This window comes from Sarcophilus harrisii, chromosome 4 (genome assembly GCF_902635505.1).
Source record: "Sarcophilus harrisii chromosome 4, mSarHar1.11, whole genome shotgun sequence".
NCBI classification, from domain to species: Eukaryota; Metazoa; Chordata; class Mammalia; order Dasyuromorphia; family Dasyuridae; genus Sarcophilus; species Sarcophilus harrisii.
Window position 1 is genome coordinate 435014250 of NC_045429.1, and position 21770 is coordinate 435036019.

General features: G+C 40.3%; 1 protein-coding gene across 1 annotated transcript; it reads right to left on the bottom strand.

The window, feature by feature from the left end:
- Nucleotides 1–419: 419 nt before the first annotated feature.
- On the bottom strand, nt 420–11056 carry SLC46A1 (solute carrier family 46 member 1). The gene is made up of 5 exons (XM_031967677.1): nt 10671–11056; nt 6701–7553; nt 6078–6161; nt 2334–2490; nt 420–918 (listed from the first exon to the last, which is right to left on the bottom strand). The coding sequence occupies exons 1-5, from the start codon at nt 10932–10934 to the stop codon at nt 867–869; spliced, it is 1410 nt and encodes a 469-aa protein (XP_031823537.1). The 5' UTR covers nt 10935–11056; the 3' UTR covers nt 420–866.
- Between the last annotated feature and the right edge of the window lie 10714 nt (nt 11057–21770).

The window sequence follows — 21770 nt, forward strand, 5'->3', positions numbered from 1 at the left end:
CCACTCTATCCCAGAATGATTTCAGATAACATTTAAAGGAATGTTGAAATAGAAAATCACAATATGAAAAAGTGTGGTTTGGGTAAAAATTCTAGAATAGTTGAATCAGTGAGTCAAGATGCCAGTCTTATTGCCTCCTTGGTCTACTCCCTTCATAGAATTCATAGGAATTCATAGGTCTCCTCTCAGAGATCCACAGGAAGAATCTTATGAGAATGAGAGAAGAGAAGATGCTGTTCTTTCAGAGGAATTGTTCCCTGTGTTTCCCTTCAAGAACAGACAAGGCAATGATCGTTGATCACAATTAAGTTTAGTTATGGCCTTGGGGCATCAGTAGTGAATATTGCACTGGGCTTGGAATCAAATCCACCCTCAGGCACTTACTAGTTGTATTTGCCTTAGTTTTCTTCCTTGTAAAATGAGTGGAAGAAATGGAAAAGATAGTGAAAAACTCCACTATCTTTAAATATCCCCAAGAAATCCCCAAATGGGGTCCTGGAGGTTCAGATGCAATAACTGAATCTTGATCCATTTCCCGCAGAAAGGTTTGGTTCTACCCACTCTCCTAAAGAGACAAGTTTACAGAGGATTTTTAGATCAGAGAAATGCTATTTTTCAATATTTCCAATTTTGCTAAAAAGGAGGGGGTTTTCCCCCACAATTTTGTCCTAGGTCAGTCTGGCTGTAGTTAACCAACTGGTCTGATCACCTCTCTTCTGAGGACAGAAAGGTTGAGGGTAAAGCCTGTGGGGTAGAAGTCCACACTTCTGCTGGCAAACAGTCCTGCCCTCTGCTCTCATTTGCTGAAGCAGCGATCAGAAGCTCCACCTCTTCTCCTGGTGGGTCTCAGAGTGAGTTAGGGGGCTTCAATAAAGTGTTTCCTGGTATTCAGATCGAGGGTCAGAGATTTCCAGCACTCTGTAAGAACAGAAGGAAGTGGTTCAGGCCTGATTCGGGTAACCTAAACCACCCTCTGGGAGAACTTACACAATCCTGGGCCTTCCCTTTATAAGGCCCACCCCTTGTGGACAAAGGGGAACGGTGTCCAGGCAGGGAAGGGAGTTAATGAAGCCAGTCTGCTTAAAATCAAGGTTAGCAAAAATAAAGCACTTCCAGGTTCTGCCAGAATGCTCATTATCTCCATCTCTTTAATTGGCAAAGGGGAATAGCTAGTGAAGCAGGAGGAAGAAAAGAGGGGAAGTAACCAAACCATGAAGACTCAATTAAGAAAAGTTCATTTCGTCCCTACTTCAAGGATTCATCATTCCTTGGTGTGGGCCGTCCCTTCACTGAAGTTGATCACAACCCCTTTAATGACTTGTGAGAGGGTTCCAATGGCCTTGTGATGGGAGAGAGCCATCTGCACTCAGAGAAGGATTGTGGGGATTGAGTATGGATCACAATATAGAATTATAACTTTTTTGTTGTTCTTTGCTTGCATTTTGTTTCCTTTTTCCTTTTTGATCTGATTTTTCTTATACAGCATGAATATAAAAAACTTTATTAAAAAAAAAAAAAAAAGACTCATGAGAGGGACAAGCTTAGTTATTCTGGCAATCCAAATAACAGCCCATAGTTTATGGCTGAATCTACACTGCAAAGTCTTTCCAGCTCAGGAAGACATACGACACTGGGCTCTCCCAGCAAGTCCTTCAAAAACTCTGGGCCATTTCTGATCACCATCAGATGGTTCCCCTTTGTTCACGGTAGGTATACAATGGACAGAGTTCTGGGCATGGAATCAGGAAATCTTGAGTTCAAATGTGACCTCAGATGCTTTTACTAGCTATGTCATCTTAGGCAAGTCACTTAACCCTGGACCTTACATGGGGTGGAACAGGTTTAGAAACTTGTCCAAGGAGGGAATCATCAGTCTCCACTATGGATTGTTAGTGGACGTTGGCCCCCAGAGTAAACAGGAGACCACCGGCTATCCCCAACCTTAGAAAAGGCACAGGATCAGCTTCTCTAGAAGGGCACAAAGATGCCCAGAACAATAGGGAATCCTGGATCACAGGATTGAACATTCAGAGTGAGAAGGGACTCCAGGACAATTTTTATAGATAAGAAAGTTGAGACCCAAAGGAAAGTGACTTGCCTGAGTTCACACATTTAATAAATACATGAGATGGGGATTTGAATTCAGGCCTTCCTGACTCAAAGCCCATGGCTCTCAGGCCTTGGATAGGTCAGAGAGAGAATGGTTTGGTGAGTCAGTGCCAAGCAGATTTCCTGTTCCAGCCAAGGGTGATGGAATCAGGACTGTAAGAAAAGACCCAAAGGATATCTCTCCTCACACCAGTCAAATTCAAAGAAAGGGAAAACTGCCTTACCCAATCACAATGGCTGGGATGAGAAGAACAAAAGCTCCCAGGAGAAAGGGAAAGCCCTTCATAAAGTTCAGGGTGGCTGGATAGAGGGAGTTGAAGATTCCTGTGGCGGATAGCATGGCGATTCCACTCACACAGGCAATGCACGAGAAGAGAGCACCTGGAGTGAGGAAGAAGGAAAAGAATTAGAGAAAGAGATCATCAAAGAATATCGGAGATGGATGCTTAAGGCAGGAGTTGCTTCTATGGGATTCCTGACAGCTGGTCCTCTGGCTTTTATTTGAACACTTCCAGCAAAGGGAAGATCATTGTCATTGGGGCAGCCCATTCTATTACTGGTCAACTTGGCTACTGAGTCCTTTCTTAGTTGAGTTAAAATTTGCCCTTTCTAATGTCCATCCACCTGTCTTAAAGCAACCCCAAATAAATGTACCCTCTCTCTTTATACAACAGCCCTTCCAAGATTTGAGACATTGAGATCATTGACAATAACTGTCAATGATCAGTGTCACTCCCCACCACTATTCACAGGAACCAACAGAAAGGCCTGGAAGACTGATCTGCTCTGCATTATTGAATGAGCAGCCTGAGAAGTGTCGCTCTGAGCCACTTCTTCAGATCAGGATCCTCTCCTGGAGATTGCTTTGGGTCTCTACCTTCTCAGGAGAAAACAGACAACAGCAGCTCAATTGAATTAAAACAACAATAATCTAGGAACAATCTTTCTATCCAATGACAAGGGAGTGGATGATTATCACTCCTGATGCATCCATGAAATGAGATAGATTTTTTGAATATTTTTTTCCCAATTACACGTAAAAACATTTATTTTTAAAAATATTGATTTCCAAATTCTTTTCCTCTCCAAGATAGTAACCATTTTAGAGATATGTTAAATATGTATGTCTGTAAATGATAAATATGAAGGCAAGGAAATATAGTAAGTTCTATCCAGGGTATCCCAAAAGTCTTAGTTTAGTTTAAGGCTGTTAAAGCTTAAGGTTATCCAGGACTAAGTGATAAAAAGAGAGGTGAACGAAACTTTAATCACACATCCTCTCTCTCTCTCTCTAAAGGCATAAACAGACTTTTCGGTAAATTGATAAGCATTATCTAAACCATTATCAAGTATTATCTGTAATGGAGATAAACTAGAAATCTTCCCAGTAAGATCAGGTGTGAAACAAAGATGCCCACTGGCACCAATAATTATTCCATATTGTATTGGAAATCTTAGCAATAACAATAAGAGAAGAAGAAGAAATCAGAAAAGACAATGAGGTAATAAAACTATCTTTTTTTTTTTTGGCAAATGATATGATGACATATTTGGAAAATCCTAAAAACTCAACTGAAAAGTTAATTGAAATAATTAATAATTTCAGCAAAGTAACAGGATATAAAGTAAACCCACATAAATCATCATCATCATTCTTATCATTATCAACAAGACCCTGCAGGAAAAAAAAAACATCTAGAAATACTCCATATAAAATAACTCCAGACAGTATAAAATACTTCAGAATACATCTACCAAAATAAACCCAGGATCTTTCTGAATAAAACTATTAAAAAAAAATTTGTATAAACAAATAAAATCAGATTGAAATAAATGGAGAAACATTAATTTTTTATCAATAGACAGGGCCAATATAATAAAAATGACAGTGTTATCAAAATTAATCTATATATTCAATGCTATTCTAATTAAGTTACCAAAAAAAATTTTACAGCGCTAGAAAAAATAATACAAAATTCATTTGGAAGAATAAAAGGTCAAGAATATCAAAGGAATTAATGGCAGGGGTGGTGGGAGGTAAAGAAAAGAAGTTTAGCAGTACCAGATCTTAAACTATATTATAAGGTACCTGGTACTGGCTAAGAAACAGAAAGGAAGATCAGTGGAACAGAGCAGATATATAATCCATAACAGCAAGTGAATATAGGTACCCAGTGTTTCACCAGTGTAAAGAATTAAGTTTTGGGGATACTAATTCATTATTTGCTAAAAACTGTTGGAAGAAGCTGGAACACAATATGGCAGAAATTGGACAAAGACCAATATCTTATACTATTTAGCAGAAGGTCAAAATGGATACATGACCTACATATAAAGGGAGATATTACAAGAAAATTAGAACATAATATCTATCAGACTTATGGATAGATGAACAATTTATGAACAAATAAGACATAGTACAGTGAGATGAAAAATGAATAATTTTGATTACATTAAACTTAAAATGTTTTGTACAAATGAAACAAAAGCAGTTAAGGTCAGAAGGAAAGCAGGAGACTGAAGAAAAAGATTTATAGACAGTTCCTCAGATAAAAGTCTCATTTCAAATATATAAAGAATTTTGTCAAATCTACAAGAATACAAGTCATTCCCAATGGATAAATAGTCAAAGGTTATGAACAGGCAGTTTTCCAGTGAAGAAATTCAAATAATTTATATTCATATGAAGAAACGCTCTAAATCATTATTGATTAGAGAAATGCAAATTAAAGCAACCTTGGGATATCATCTTCTACGTCTCAGATTGGCTAAAGTGATAGAAGGAGAAAACCACAAATGTTGGAGGGGATGTGGAAAAATTGGGACCTTAATTCATTGTTGGTGAATCCGTGAGCTGATCCAACCATTTTGGAGAAAGATTTGAAATTATGCCCAAAGAGTTATTAAATTGACCATACAATGACTTAGCCCAAGTCTTTTTCCCAAGAGGATTAGGGAAAATGGAAAAGAACCAACATATTCTAAAATATTTATAGCAGCTCTCATTGTGGTAGCAAAGGATTAGAAATCGTGGGGATGCCTATCAACTGGGGAATGGCTAAACAAACTGTGAAACACGGTTATGATGGAATATTATTCTGTTATAAGTAATGATGATCTCGATTTTAGAAAAACGTGGAAAGACCTCATGAAATAATTAAGAGTGAAATGAAGACAACCAAAAGAAGATTGTATCCAATATTGTAACACTGTAAGAACACTATATACATTGTAACAATAGTATTGTTTTAAGAACAACTTTGAACAACCAAGTCATCCTGGCTGTTATAAATATGATCCTATGAAGGAAGATACTGTTTGAATTCAGAAAGGAAATTTCTCTGATATAGGAAATGATGAGCTGGTTGATTTAGAAAAACATAGAAAAACTTGGACATATGAAGAAAGATGCTATCCACTTTCTGAAAAAAAGATGACAGGAGAAAATATGCATAGTACAATGTTACATAAATATGTATCAATATATAATAGGTGTGTGCACATGTGTGTTTGCGTATCTCCATATCAGAGGAGAAAACAAAATAAAAATAGGGAAACAAGAAAAAGCTGAACAGATTTGAAAACAAATTATATAGGTTTTCTTGAAATTTAATTTATTGTTGTTTTGACAATTTTTTTCTCTTTTGAACTTAAGTGTAAAATAAAAAATTTACCAAAGCACCCCCAAAATCTGGCTTCAAATCTATTTTGCTATATGACCCTAGCAGGTCCCTTAATCTTGTTTGCCTCAGTTTCCTCATCTATAAAATGAGCTGGAGAAGGAAATGGCAAACCACTCAGTATCTTTGCCATGAAAACCCCAAGGGTCAATCAAAAATTACTACATAACAACAATAAGTCTAGGTTATTATTTTCTATTGTCATGAGAGGAGACACACAGTCCCCAGTCCAGTTCACAGAGAAATATATAGCATACAAGAGCCAGTTCCACCCCGGCTATAACTCACCCTGTTCTGTCTTGTTGACCAGCTTAGAGAGCTTGGCTCGGATCACTGGAGTCACCACCAATGAGAAAGAGAGGATCCCATACCCTGTAGGAAGATCAACATCAAACATGTCAGTTACGGGTGCATCAGAGAATGGTAGCCTGACTTCCGGACACTCGACAAGAGGACTGAGGTGAGAGACAAGGCAGACTGGAGGGAGGTGAACCTTCCTGGAAGCCAGAAGAGCCAGGTTCAGGTCCTGCTTCTGACCGGATCCGGCTGTGTGACCTTGATCACTCACTCTGGGCACCTCTCTGTTTCCTGGGCAATTCCTAAAGACCTTAAGTTGCCAACAAGATCTTTCTACCTATACTGTAGAAGTTTCCTCACTCACAAGTTCCCTAAAGCAGGTTTAATCCCCATTCTAAATTTCCTCCTCCTCCTCATTCCCTAGGGCTTTTTTGTCAGCTGAGGGTCTCTGTTACAGGACTCATATGCTGTCCAATAAAACTGCATGAGTTCTTTTGGTGGAGGGCAGGATTCTGAAAGGATGCACTAGACTCTGCTGGGCTTATCCACGGAATTGGTGATGACCTCCCAGCTTTCCCACACCCCCGTAGCCCTGAGTATCCAAACAGGCTCACCTGTAAACATCAGTGCTGTGGTTCTGGCCACAGAAAACACCACCATTCCCACAATGTTGAAGGCGAGGCTGATCTCCGCCACCCAACTGTCCTTCAGGCACAGCTGGAAGACCCACAGCTGCACGAGGCCGACCAGGTAGGAAAGATGCTGGGCCGCTGAGCCATAGCCAATAAGATCAGAGCCCCAGCACAGGGGCCAGCTTAGCTCGTACACGACAGCAATGTCCCAGGTTCCAAAATGAATGGTGAGCACCAGGAAAAGGGCCAGCAGGTAGAGGGCCAGATTCTTCCTGGATTTCCCTGGGGCAGGGGCTGCAAAGAGCCGATACACTAACCGGTAATGCTGGAGTGTAAAGAGAGAAGCTTTCTGCGGCTGAGGCACTGACTCTCGGAACACAAATGCTGCATAGAGCGTGGTGGTGATGAGGATGGCCAGCGCCAGCCAGAAAGGATTGATATAGCCCTGGGCCTTGATCCAGTGACCCCCTGCGATGCTGGCCAACATGCCGGATATCCCCAGGCAGGCCTCCAACATCGCCATGCGTAAGGTGCGTGAGCTGGCGGTGCTGACATCAGCCACAGAGGCAAAGCTGGTGCCCAGAAGGGCATTATAGTCCCCTAGAAGGGCAGAAAGTAGGCGTCCCAGGGCGAGGTAGCCGACATGGAGTTCCAAGTTCACGACGAGGATGGACACAATGACCTGAAGCAGGAGACCAGAGGAGGCCAGCACCAGCAGTGGACGCCGCCCAACACGGTCACTCCATGGGCCCAGGAGGGTGGCTGAGAAAAGCCCCACGAAGAAGCCACTCAGATCAATGTAGAGACTCCAGTGGGAGGTCAGGGTCTCCACTTCCTGCACAGACACAGGCCCCCTCAGTCCAGTAACCATATCCCTCCCACCTCCAAACACTCATACACAGGAGTTCCAAGCTGTGGGTGGAAGCCTTGCAAACAAGAAGGAATTTCTCTCCAGGGCACAGGTAGGGAGAAAATTATCAGCTAGAAAAGGGTAAAGGACTTCTTATATCACCTAGCCCACTCTCTACATTTTATAGAAAAAGAAAATGAGAACCAATTAAGAAAAATGACTTACCTGAGATCATACAGGCACAAAAGAGACGTAAGGAGATCTCAAGAGAAGGAGGGTGGGATGGGCAAGGAACTGTCCCTTCCAAATCTTTCCCCTACATTCCTTTTAGGTGTTTGCCATCTCCCTGATTTATATAACCGACCCCCCTTTAAACCTCAACTCCATGCCTTTTCCCACCATGATGCTGCCTCTTAGCCCTCTTTCTTCTTAGATTTCATTCCTCCCTGGCCATATGCCTCAATCTTTCTCTATTACCACAAGTCCCAACCCTGACCCTCTGCAGACATCCCCCAAGGCTAGGATCCTCAAGAATTTTTTCTCTAATAGCCATTTATCTCTATCAGTTGGCTCAGCCCAGGCTCCACTCCTGATCCTGTGCAAATAAATAGAAGTTTGTCAGGAAAAAAAAATTTGGGGGGTTAGTATAGTGGACCACAATCTAAATACAAGTGTACAGTGTGATGTAGCAGCTAAGAAAGGAATATGATTTTGTTAAATTAAGATGCTAAGTTCCCTGACCTAAGAACTGAAAAGCACCTTTAAGATCATTAAGTCCAGCTTGGTCATTAAACAAAGACCAAAGGTAAAGTCACATGGTCTAGAACTGCAAGAGGGGGATTCAAACCTAGGTCCTCTGACTCTATAATCCCTGAAACTGCTCCACTCTGCCATGTTTCACTGGCAGAACTTCCAGAAATAAAGAAATGATGGTCCCTCTGAACTGTGCTCCAGTCAGACCAGATGTGGAGTAAAGTATTCAGTTCTTGGGCCACAGCTTAAAAATGATCCTAACAAGCCTGAGAAAAGCAACCAGCAAGGGGAAGGGTCTTAAGTCCATTTAGTGAGAATAATGGTTAAAAGAACAAGGAGGAATATTTATTCTGAAGAGAAAATATAGGGGAGAAGAGAGACGTCTTCAAGTGCTCAAAGGACCATTCTGTGAAAGAAGGTGTAGGCTTGCTCTCTCAGCCTCAGAGGGCAGAACCAGGTGTTGATGAAAAGAAGGTACACAGGAGGACAACTAGGTGGATCAGTGAAATAGAGCAATATGCCTGAAGTTAAGAAGACCTCAATTCAAATTCAGCCTCAGATATTTAATAGATGTTTAACATTGGACAAGCCACTTAATCTGTTTGCCTCAATTTCTTTAACTATAAAATGTGGATGATAACAGTCCTTACCTTTCATGATTCTTGGAAGATCAAAATGCTATATAAGTGCTAATTATTATTAATTATAATCAGAGGTCAGAGCACCACTTGTTGAGTATATCCTGGGGGGTTATAATCATAAAGAAGATTCCTTTCTTTATAGGGGCTGGACTAGATGGCTGCTGAGGTAGGTCCCTTCCAACTTTCAAATTCCACGAGTCTAAAACTGCAATCTAGGAAAGAAATTAGCTCAGTCACACAAGCAGGAATTCAAAGCAGGTATTCTTTCCACTAAACCAGTGATGCCCTTTGGAACTATCAGCCTCATTGTACAAAAAATGAAGAATAGGTTCAGAGAGATAAAGTTACTTGCCTATGGTCAAATAACTAGTGAGTGTCAGAGGCAGGAATAGAATGGGATCTCCTGATTCCAAATACTACCACTTATTACAAAATCACCTTAAATTTGGTGTCAGAGGATTGCAGTTCAGAGGTTGGCTGAGCCATTTACTTACTATCTCACTGAAGAGAAGTTACCTTACCTCTCTCTCGGGGTCTTTAAATATATATATACATATATATATATATATATATATAAATTTTTTTTAATTATATAAATGAGGCAGACTAGATGACCTTAAGGTATCTTCCAGTTCTAAATCTAATACTAGGAGTCTTTCCTTTTCCAGCCCCATTCAGCAACAGGACCCTTTCCCTTAAGTTACCCACTAAGTCTTCTCCCTTCAGATTCAGTGCCTAATCACACTCTGCAAACTCAGTTCGAGACTCCTCACCCATTTGATATGCAAAATCTTACAAAAATGAATGTTGAAAACTATCTTTACGTGTAATTGAAAAAAATTAAATACCGTTGAGAAAAATTCAATTATTGTTCTTATTAAAAAAAAAAAAAGACTCCTCACCTTAATAGAAACTCAAACTCAGTTTCCTAGACCAAGCCCCACCCCTCCTAAAAGTACTCCCATAGTTTTCTTAAACTCCGCCTCTTTGATGACTTTTCTCCAGGCCCCATCCCTTGGGACCATCTTTCCTCAGTTCCCTCCTTGGCCCCTTCCTCAGATTAAATCCCCTCCTATTTTGGTTTAAACGACTAGTAAATTGGTCATGGGGCTACTTTCTCTTACACCACATCCCCTACTCTTCCTGCCACTGTCACTTCCATGCTGTTGCTAGTACCAGACTCCATCTCCGAGCTCTGGGCATTTTCTCTGGGCTGTCTCCGACTCCTGGAGGCTCTCCCTCTTCATCCCGGCCTCCTGGCTTCCCTCAAGTCCCATCTCCTACAGTTAACTTTCCCAACCCCTCTAAATTCTATTGCCTTTCCTCTGTTGCTTCCTATTTGTCCTCTCCATGACTTGCTTAAGCGTCCATCCTAATTTCTCTGTTGGCTGCCCCGCGACAACTATGAGCTCCTTGAGGACAGGGGCTGTCTTTTGCCTTATTTTTATCCCCAGCTCTTAGCACAGCGCCCGGCACATAGCAGGCCCTCACTGAATGTTCATTAATTAACCGACGGGCTCCTGTATCTGATGGGTCTCCAGGCTCAATCCTGGTTGCCAGGACAGCTCTCCAAGTCTCACGGACGGCTCAGGCCCCGCCCCTCCGTCCCTTTCCCCGCTCAGATCCCCGCCCCCCGGCACAGTCCCCTCCAAGGCCCGCCCCCACCTCCTCAGCCTCCGCTCGCACGCCAGTGGCCCCGGGAGGGTACCTGCTGCTTGGGGTCCTCGGTGTGGTTGCAGCCGCCCCCGCGGCTGGTGCCGTTGTAGCCCACCTCGGCGCCCAGGCGGTGCCACAGGTACTGGGTGGTGAGCGGCCGCTGCAGCGCCAACGAGAAGTTGGCCAAGAAGACGACCAGCTCCACGGGGCCCCAGCCCCGCCAGACCCGGGGCCTGCTCGCGCTCCCGCTCTCCGCCGGCTCTCCCGGGGCCTGGGCAGCGCGCGCCCCGGGCTCCCCGGGACTCGGCGCGTCCATGGTGCTCGCGCGCTCGCGACCGCGGACCGCTCGGCGCGCGCCCTCAGCTGGCCCGCACCAGAGTGAGCCGCGCCAGAGTCCGGCGGCTCTCTGTCCAGTCCCCAGCGCTTAAAGCCCCGGGCCCAGCGCGGCTGTGCGCATGTCTCAGGGGGCGGGGCTTTCCAGACCCCTGTCCCCATCGCGCCCCTGGCTTTTCAGGGAAGGAGACGGAAAAACCGTATTACCCGCTCCATTTCGCAGATGAGAAGTAAAGATCCGGAGCAGTTGAGCGGTTTGCATGCCCACGGTGCAGAATAGTGGAAAGCGTCTTACAAGGCCCGGGCCCCACATGCGAATTCTGATACTGCCCCATAATACCTTATGTGAGCTTAAGTAGTACCTTATGACACTCACTTGCTTGTCTCCGGCCTCAGTTTCCTTAATCTGAAAATGGAAAGAAAGCCTTTCAGCTCTGGAGCTATGATTCCCCCGGGTCATTTTTTTTTCCATTTTTTCATTTTCTGAATTTTAAAACCAAATAAAATTATTTATTTTTAAATAAATAAATAAATTTCCACTAAACCAGTGATTTAGTTTAATGGTCATAAAAATTACCATTAAATTTTTATATTTAATTAGCTATCTCCATATCTAATGGATATTAGCAAATAAAATTAGCATCTGTACAATAGAAGGTGAGTGATACATGAAAGGGCAGATTGCTTTTTTTTTTTTTTTTTAACTTTATTTTATTTTTTTTATTTAATAGCCTTTAATTTATAGGATATATACATTGGTAACTTTACAGCATTAACAATTGCCAAACCTCTTGTTCCAATTTTTCACCTCTTACCCCCCACCCCTCCCTAAATGGCAGGATGACCAGTAGATGTTAAATATATTAAAATATAACTTAGATACACAATAAGTATACATGACCAAAACATTATTTTGCTGTACAAAAAGAATCAGACTCTGAATTATTGTACAATTAGCTTGTGAAGGAAATCAAAAATGCAGGTGTGCATAAATATAGGGACTGGAATTCAATGTAATGGTTTTAGTCATCTCCCAGAGTTATTTTTCTGGGCATAGCTAGTTCAGTTCATTACTGCTCCATTAGAAATGATTTGGTTGATCTTGTTGCTGAGGATGGCCTGATCCATCAGGACTGGTCATCATCTAGTCTTGTTGTTGAAGTATATAATGATCTCCTGGTCCTGCTCATTTCACTTAGCATCAGTTCATGTAAGTCTCTCCAGGCCTTTCTGAAATCATCCTGTTGGTCATTTCTTACAGAACAGTAATATTCCATAATTTTCATATACCACAATTTATTCAGCCATTCTCCAACTGATGGACATCCATTCAGTTTCAGTTTCTAGCCACTACAAAAGGGCTGCCACAAACATTCGTGCACATACAGGTCCCTTTCCCTTCTTTATAATCTCTTTGGGATATAATCCCAGTAGTAACACTGCTGGATCAAAGGGTATGCACAGTTTGATAACTTTTTGAGCATAGTTCCAAACTACTCTCCAAAATGGTTGGATTAGTTCACAACTCCACCAACAATGAATCAATGTCCCAGTTTTCCCACATCCCTCAACAATCATCATTATTTTTCCTGTCATCTTAGCCAATCTGACAGGTGTGTAGTGGTATCTTAGAGTTGTCTTAATTTGCATTTCTCTGATTAATAATGACTTGGAGCATCTTTTCATATGACTAGAAATAGTTTCAATTTCTTCATCTGAGAATTGTCTGTTCATATCCTTTGACCATTTTTCAATTGGAGAATGGCTTGATTTTTATAAATTAGAGTTAATTCTCTATATATTTTGGAAATGAGGCCTTTATCAGAACCTTTGACTGTAAAAATATTTTCCCAGTTTATTGCTTCCCTTCTAATCTTGTCTGCATTAGTTTTGTTTGTACAAAAACTTTTCAGTTTGGTATAATCGAAATTTTCTATTTTGTGATCAGTAATGATCTCTAGTTCTGCTTTGGTCATAAAAACCTTCCCCTTCCACAGGTCTGAGAGGTAAACTATCCTATGTTCCTCTAATTTATTAATAATTTCATTCTTTATGCCTAGGTCATGAACCCATTTTGACCTTATCTTGGTGTACGGCGTTAAGTATGGATCAATGCCTAGTTTCGGGCAGATTGCTTTTTAAAAGAATATCAATTTCAGCAATTAATTGTTAAACCTACCAGTGATTACTTCTAGCCTGTCATATTCTCTTCTCGTTATTTTTATTATTTTTGGAGGGGCGTTCCCGCACCCCACCACTTCCAACTTGCCCCTTGAGGTTAAAAATACATTAGAGATTGGGAAAGAAGGATTCTACAGTGAAATAAAAGAAACTGGAATCTAAGGCCTTGGGTGCAGATATTGCCCTTAATGCTTATGACTTGTGTGATCTGGATCAGGTCCCTCAATCTCTCTCTACCTCAGTTTCCTCATCTGCAAAAGGACCTCATCTGAAGTCCCTTCCAGCTCTAGAATATGCACAGAAAAGGCCAAACTACAGGAACTAGGGGAATTCTGGGTAAAGTCCATCAGCTCACTAGGGGACCCTAAGTCAGAAAGTTATTGTTCAGCCATGCCCAGTTTGAAGTTTTCTTGGCAAAGATACTGAAGTTTTCTTGGCAACTTCCTTCTCCAATTCTTTCTGGAAAACAAGAATTCCTGATTTCAGGCCTGTGCTTTTTCCACTGTGTCACCTAACTACCCTAAATTCAAATTTCCCTTCAGACAACAGTGTCATTCCACTGTGTCAGACAACATTGGGTATGTCAGCTTCTCTCTGTCTTAGTTTCTTCCTCTCTAAAATGAGGATTAAAATAGCAGGATTGTTGTGAGAATCAAATGAAGTAATATATATAAAGGGTTTTCTCAAAGAAATGGCAAAGAATGGGTACCGAAGTGACAGAAGACATGGGATCTTCCTGGGCTCTGCCATTGACTGTGCTATGTGACCATATTTTTGGAGGGGTGTTCCCTAACCCCACCACTTCCAACTTCCCCCTTGAGGTTAAAAATACATTAGAGATTGAGAAAGAAGGATTCTACAGTGAAAAAAAAGAAACTGATTGGCATCTAAGGCCTTGGGTGCAAATATTGCTCTTAATGCTTATGACTTGTGTGATCTGGATCAGGTCCCTCAATCTCTCTCTACCTCGTTTTCTCATCTGAAGAGGCCATATTGGATGACCTAAGTCTCTTTAATCGATTGACATTCTATGATCCTGTGATCTCAGAGAAAGTCAGTAAACAAGGTAGCATGATAACGTGACCACAGGAGAATTTGAGCTTCTATTGTCCAGCCTTATCATAATAATTATATTTATACAACCTATTCATTGCTTACAAAGCACTCTCCTCCCAACAACACCATGAGGTAAGTAGTTCACTGAGGCAGCCTGGCATCGATCGTGCAAGGAACCCTAAAATAGCAGGAAGGAGATGGGGTTCTAGACCTGGATTTGCTAGTGAATATCTCAATGACCTTGAACATGTCCCTTCGATGTAGTTCAACAAACAATAAGCCCCCACTCTTCAAGATCCACTAGGCAGGTCTGGTAGTACATAAATGTAATAGACTATTATTGCACCATAAGAAATAATGAATGTGAAAGATAAAGAGAAACATGGGAAAATCTGTATGAACTGATGCAGAGTGAAGTCAGCAGAACTAAGAAAACAATAGATACGACTGCAATAATGGAAATGGAAAGAATAACAATGAGAAAAAAACTAACTGAATCCTGTGAAATTATAATAATCCAGCTTGACCCCTGAGAAGAGAACTGAAAAGAAAGGTTCTTTACAGGGACATCTCGAGCTGGATATCTTGTAGACATCTTCAATGCAACATTTCCCAAATTGAATTCATTTTCTTTCTCTCTAAATAGTCCCTTCTTCCTAATTTCTCTGTTATTGTTAAGGTACCATCATGCTCCTAGTCCCATAAACTCAAAACCTAGTGTCCTGCATAATTCTTCACTATCTGTTGTTAATTCCCATCTTTTTTATACAATATCTCTCCTATATATCAATAATAAACATTTCAGTGAATAAACATTATTAAGTGAATAAACTTTCAGTGAATAAACTGTGAATTTCAGGGAATAAACATTATTAAGCACCCACTATGTACCAGGCACTGTATTAAGTGTTATGTCCTTTTATCTCCTTTGACATAGCCTCCATCTCATAGCTTTCATCTCCTTAGACCGGGACTGTTTCAATAGCCTTCTGATTGGGTTCTCCCCACTCCAGCCCTTCTTCCTTTTGGTTGCCAAAGTGATCCTCCTTATAAGCCCAGGTCTGACCAAGTCACTCGTCCCCAACTCAATCAATTCCTGTTGCTATTGTTGTTCAGTCTTTTCAATCACGTTCAACTCTTCATGACTCCATTTGGGGTTTCTTGGCAAAGATACAAGAGTGGTTTGCCATTTCTTTCTCCGGCTCATTTGACAGATGAGGAAGCTGAGGCAAAGAGGATTAAATGATTTGCTAAGGGTCACACAAGCAAGTGTCTGAGGCCACATTTGAACTCAGGGAAATGAGACTTCCTGACTCCAGGCCCAGAGCTCCATCAATTACAGGGGCTCCCAAACCCCTCTACTATATGAAATATAAAATCCTTTTAAAGCTGTCTCCTGTCTTATATTAGGGGTCTTACACTTTCTTTCCTACCACAGATTCAACAATACTGACCCACTTGCTCTTCACACAGGATTCCATCTCCTGACTCTGCCTTTCTACTGGCTGCCTGGAAAATCCTTGCATGGAATTTTCTCCCTCCTCATTTCCATCTGCCTTCCATCAAGTCTAAGTTCAAATTCTGTCTTCTGCAAGAGATCTTTCCTAAATCTCCTCAATGCTAATGCCTTCCCTCTGTGACCACCTTTCATTTATTCAGTATATATCTTGTAAGTAAATAGTGGTAGGCATGTTGTCTCCTTCCTTAGAATATTAGTCCCCTGAGCAGAGTTGTGTTTACCTTTCTTTGTATCTTAAGCAGATACTAGGTGCTTAATAAATGCATGTTGGTGTGTGGATTTCATTCATCCTGTAGGTGATAGGGAGCCACCTAATTTTAAGCAGACCAGTGATGTGCTTCAGGAATAATGGTTTGAACAACATTATTCAATGATCAGCTTTGATGGACATGGCTCTCTTCAACAATGAGACGATTCAGGCCAGGGGCTTAGGAGAAAGGATGGGTTTAGGAGTATGATGAGTAGTTTGGGATGTTTCCAGTTTGAGATACTTAAGGAACAATAAGCAGCAAATTTCTAATAAGGAGTTGGAGTCCAGTCACATTGGGGAACAACTATTGTCATTTGGCCATAATACAGAGTTCATGAGGAGTGTAAATGAAAGACAGGAAAGGTAGGTTCCAATAGAGCCAGACTGGCTTTAAAGTCAAGCCAAAGCTCTCTTTGTAGTGGCCAGAAACTGGAAACTGAATGAATGCCCATCAATTGAAGAATGGCTGAATAAACTGTGGTGTATGAATGTTATGGAATATTATTGTTCTGTAAGAAATGATCAGCAGGAGGATTTCAGAAAGGCCTGGAGAGACTTACATGAACTGATGCTGAGTGAAATGAGCAGGACCAGGAGATCATTATATACTTCAACAACAATACTATATGATGATCAACTCTGATGGGTGTGGCCCTCTTCAGCAATGAGATGAACCAAATCAGTTCCAATAGAGCAGTAATGAAATGAACCAGCTACACCCAGCGAAAGACCTCTGGGAGATGACTATGAACTACTACATAGAATTCCCAATCCCTCTTATTTTTGCCCGCCTGCATTTTTTATTTCCTTCACAGGTTAATTGTACACTATTTCAAAGTCCAACTCTTTTTATACAGCAAAATAACTGGACGTGTATACATATATTATATTTAACTTATACTTTAACATATTTAACATGTATTGGTCAACCTGCCATCTAGAGGAAGGGGTGCGGGGAAGGAGGGAAAAAGTTGGAAAAAAAGATTTTGCCATTGTCAGTGCTGAAAAATTACCCATGCATATATCTTGTAAATAAAAAGCTATTAAAAAAAAGTCAAGCCAAGATGGTCCTGTTTTATTTTAGAGATGTTAGTGAGTCAGATAAGGCTTCAGAACAGGAGAGTGACCTGTGTCTTAGCAAAATCATTTAGGCAGCTTTGTGGAGGATGACTGAGAAGGGAGAAACTGAAAGCAGAGAGCTTAATTAGGAGTCTACTGCAGTATTACAGCAAAGGAGATGGGCTTCTAGGGTCATACCTGTATAATTGGAGGGAAGGGGGGAAATGGAAGAGATTCTGTGTTGGTAGAATCAGTAAGACTTGGCAACTGCTTGCAGATGGGGTCTAAAATTTCCTAGTATAAGAGGTAGAATGAAGTTTGAAAGGGAAGATTTTGATCCAGAACTTTTTGCGAAAGGAAGTCTTCAGTGTTCTGGAAACCAATAGATGATTACAACCCGGATCTGGACTAGTGGACATTAAAGAGAGTGAATCTCAAAGGATTCTGGGTGGCTATGACAGAGAAGAAGGCTGGATATAATCTGTGGGGCCAGGAAACATGAGAAAAGAAACAATCAGTACTAGAAAGAGTGACCAGGGACACTCTATCTTCAGGAGAGGATCAGATTTCTGTGAAAATGTAGTCTTAGCTTTAATAGATCCTTCTACAGACACTGTGGATAAGGCTAACTATTATTAAGGAATAGAATCTTTCAGAGAGATTATGTGAGGTGCTGAGAAGATAGCCTGGGTGAATTTCTTTTCTGAGATTCTAAGTTTACAATAGTATCAGAGAAAGTATAAAGGAATATCTCCTGAAAGAACTGAATTTAGCTGTTATACTTTAAAGAATATGTTTTATGAGAGATATCATTCAAAGAATTATTGAAGCACTTTACCTGCCTTCCTGAAAAGGCATTTTGTATTTGCTGCCATCTTTCTCACAGAGTATCCTCAAAATATTGAAGTAGAAACTTGTTTGGTTTGCTTTGCTCTTAATAAGTTGAGCATCCAGTCCCATTGATGTTTAAGTAAGCCTGTTAAATTAGGGAATTGGATACTGAGAGAAATACGAATGCTTGTGGGGAAAAGAAGTTTAATTATTTTATTCAATAAGTTGGAGTGAGAGATCAGAAGTACTTGAATAATGAAAAATGAACTGTGTATTTCTATTAATCCTATTAATTAATTAATAAACTAATAACACATGAAAATATACCTCTTAGGTGTGCTTTAGGATCTTAATAGAGATTTAATATGAAAATGATCCAGTGGCAATAGTTGGGAAAAAGTGGTGACCTAAGATTTGTGATTATTAAGTCTTTGAGATTATTGCTCTAATACCTGTTACATGTGGAATTTTATACCTAGAATTTTAATTTTTTTTTAATTTTCCAAATATATTTTCTCTCTCATCATAAACCCACTGTAGGGACAGCTAGGTGGTACAGAAGATAGAGCACCAGTTCTACAATCATGAGTTCAAATCTAGCCTAAACTACTTGATATTAGCTATGTGACACTGGACAAGTCACTTAGTCTCAATTGCTTCACAAATAAATAAATTAAATAAATAAATAAATACAAACAAACCCACTGCAATATAGATACAAAGTGCCTGACAGTAGTCCTGTGATTAATGACATTAATGACTAATGTTTTATTATATATACATTAATTAATTGCACATAACTATTATTTCATTGTTTATTACTGAATATGCTACACATTTAATGATTGTTTAATATTAATGATTTGATAACTATGTTATGTTATAACTACTTGAAAAAATGGAATCTGACATGTTGAATAAGTATTGTGAGTTAATGGGTATAATAAAAACAGGTCCTTTGATTTTAAGAATAAATTCTGAGTATAAAATATTGTAAGATTGTATGGAGAAGGTCTGGGATTTAAGAACAACTCAAAGGACCAAGATGTATCAGTTGACATAATGTGTTTGCACATACTAAAGATAGTAGAATGAAAATATTTATTTCCAAGGGAAAATTAAAATATCTGTTTGTCTCAAAGTATATTTGTGCAATTGAGAAAAATTATAATAAAATTATTTTAAAATATTGTTTTTAAATTCTTGGGTCAATTGATACAATCAGTGACACATCTGGTCCTTTTATAAAAAGAACTAAGAGTTGAAAAAAAAAATGTAAGTTAATATTTAGCAGGATAAAACTAGGAAAAATTACTCAGCCAATTACAAACCCAGTTAATTATTCAAAAATTCTTGATAGTGTAATAGTTGGTGATAGTACTTGTAATTGATCTCTAAAATGCTATCTGGGGAAGAGGAAAAGTTAATTTAAAAATTGGAAGATTTCAGGATCAAATGGTTGGTTGGCTGTTGTCCTTCATTCTTGGTGAAGACCAAAATGACTTCACTTTGTTAGGATTAAGATACAGGATGTCTGACTGTGGTTGATATGAGTTCAGAATGCTCTACCATGGCAGGCACAAATGATCCTTATGAATATTTGGGATGGAGATGTCTCTAAATTACACACTTCAAGTTTCCTTTGAGCTACTGTGATTCAGCACATAAAGCACAGCATCTTCTTTGATGTGGGCAGGCCATCCTGAGCAGTCCTTTGCTAATGTCTTTCATGTCTCACAATCAATTCCAGAGTTCTTCAGAGAGACCTGGAGTGTCCTTTTACTGCCTCTTCTGATCTTCACATGAACACTTGTCTTGTGTGAATCCTTCGTGAAATTGTTGTTGTTGTTTGTCCTTCATTCTCAAAGAGTATTGACATCAAGAGGGGATGTCAGGACATGCAAGTGAATTGGGGTTAGGTAAGGGAGGGCTGTGCAAGGTCACCTGCCTCACTTTCCCCTCCAAAGTCATCTGGACTCAATGGACAAATAGAGATCCAGATGACTGGAGATGGCTCTGGATGCAGTGGGAGACCTTGACCTTTTTAAGTTGAGGTCTTTTACCGGTCTCAGTTTGACTGAGGTGAAACTCATTCAGTGATTAAGGCCAGGTAGCAACTGAGGCAAGGAATCTTTTTTCACAAAGTAGAAAAAAAAAAAAAAACAAATAAACAAATAAACAAACAAACAAAAACACCAAACAATCTAAATCAAGGGTCCTCAAACTTTTTAAATAGGGGGCCAGTTCACTGTCCCTCAGACTGTTGGAGGGCCAGACCATAGTAAAAACAAAAACTTTGTTTTGTGGGCCTTTAAATAAAGAAACTTCATAGCCTTGGGTGAGGGGGATAAATATTCTCAGCTGCCGCATCTGGCCCACGGGCAGTAGTTTGAGGACCCCTGAGATTCTAAATCAATAGATCTGGGAGGGGAAGACCCTCAAGGTTTCTGGCCAAAGCAGAAATGATTGCTATTTACTTTCAATCTGAGTCAATCAGGACCCAACAATGACCAAATGGGGTTTGACCTGGGACTTGTTGTTGACCAATCAATGAGAATCAGACTGGTTTTGGTTCAAGGCTTGGTCCTTAAGAAAGAAATCTAGACAGTAAACCCCAAGATATCTTGGAAGGTTCAGAGATCCAAAAGAAGGGGAGGGAAAGCTTTTAAGAGTATGCTAAAGGTCAAGGTCTTCCACTGTATGGAAGGCCATGTCCAGTCATCCTGATCTATATCTGGCCACTGGACTGAGATAGCTTTGGAGGGGAAAGGTGACCTTGCATAGCCCTCCTTCACTTATTCAATTCACTTGCTTGGCATGGCATCACCTCCATGATGCCATGGTCCTCTTAAAGAACAAAGGACAAACAACAACCTCTGTGAGTAGAGCTCACTCACAAACTAGAACTGGTCAATTTTTCTGTTCTTCCTTCCTTCCTTCTTTCTTTTCTTCCTTTCTTCCTTCTTTCTTTCATTCCTTCCTTCTTTCCTTCATTCCTGTTTTTCTTCCCTCCTTCCTTCTTTCCTTTCTTCCTTCCTACTTTTATTCTTTCCTTCCTTCTTTCCTGTTTTCCTTCCCTCCTTCCTTCTTTCCTTCCTTCTTTCTTTCCTTCCTTCCTTCCTTCCTTCCTTCCTTCCTTCCTTCTTTTCTTCCTTCCCTATAAAATTATCTTTTGGACATATGTTTGGCATTTGAACACTATGGCTAGCCCTTCAGAGTTGTGCTCTCTGCAGTAGAGTTTGAATGATTGGCAGTTTAGTTGGAAAAAGAACCTCCAGTATCTGGTACCTTATCTTGCTAGATGTTCTTCAGAATCTTCCTAAGACAATTCAAATGGAAGTGATTCAGTTTCCTGTCATGGCGCTGGTAGACTGACTGTTCAGATTTCACAGGTGTACAGCAATATAATCAGCACAAAGACTCTGTAGACCTTCATTGTGGTAGACAGTCTAATACTTCTCTCCTATACTTTCCTTCAGATTCCTCCGAACACTGAACAAGCTCTGATAATGTGTGCATTAACTTCATTATATATTTGTACATACATTCAAAAGATACTGCAATTTATCCATTTGCTATAACTGATGGTTCCATATAGGAATGATGTGATGCTGGCTGGTGGAGAACTTGTATTTTCTTGATGTTGACTGACCTAATAGGCCAAAACTAGTTTAAGCAGCAGAGAATCGAACCATACTTTGTTATATCTCTGCCTCAGAGGCTACATTGAGTGTGAAATCGTCTGTGAACCAAAAAAATCATGCAACAACTCTTTCTCCACTTTGCTTTTCCTTTATAGCCTTTTCAAGTTAAGTAATTTATCACCAATGCAGTAGCCAACTTGATGCTATGTTGCTCCTCTCTGAAGATGTCTGCCAACATCACTGAAAACATCATGCTAAAAAGCAAGGGAGCAAGCTCAC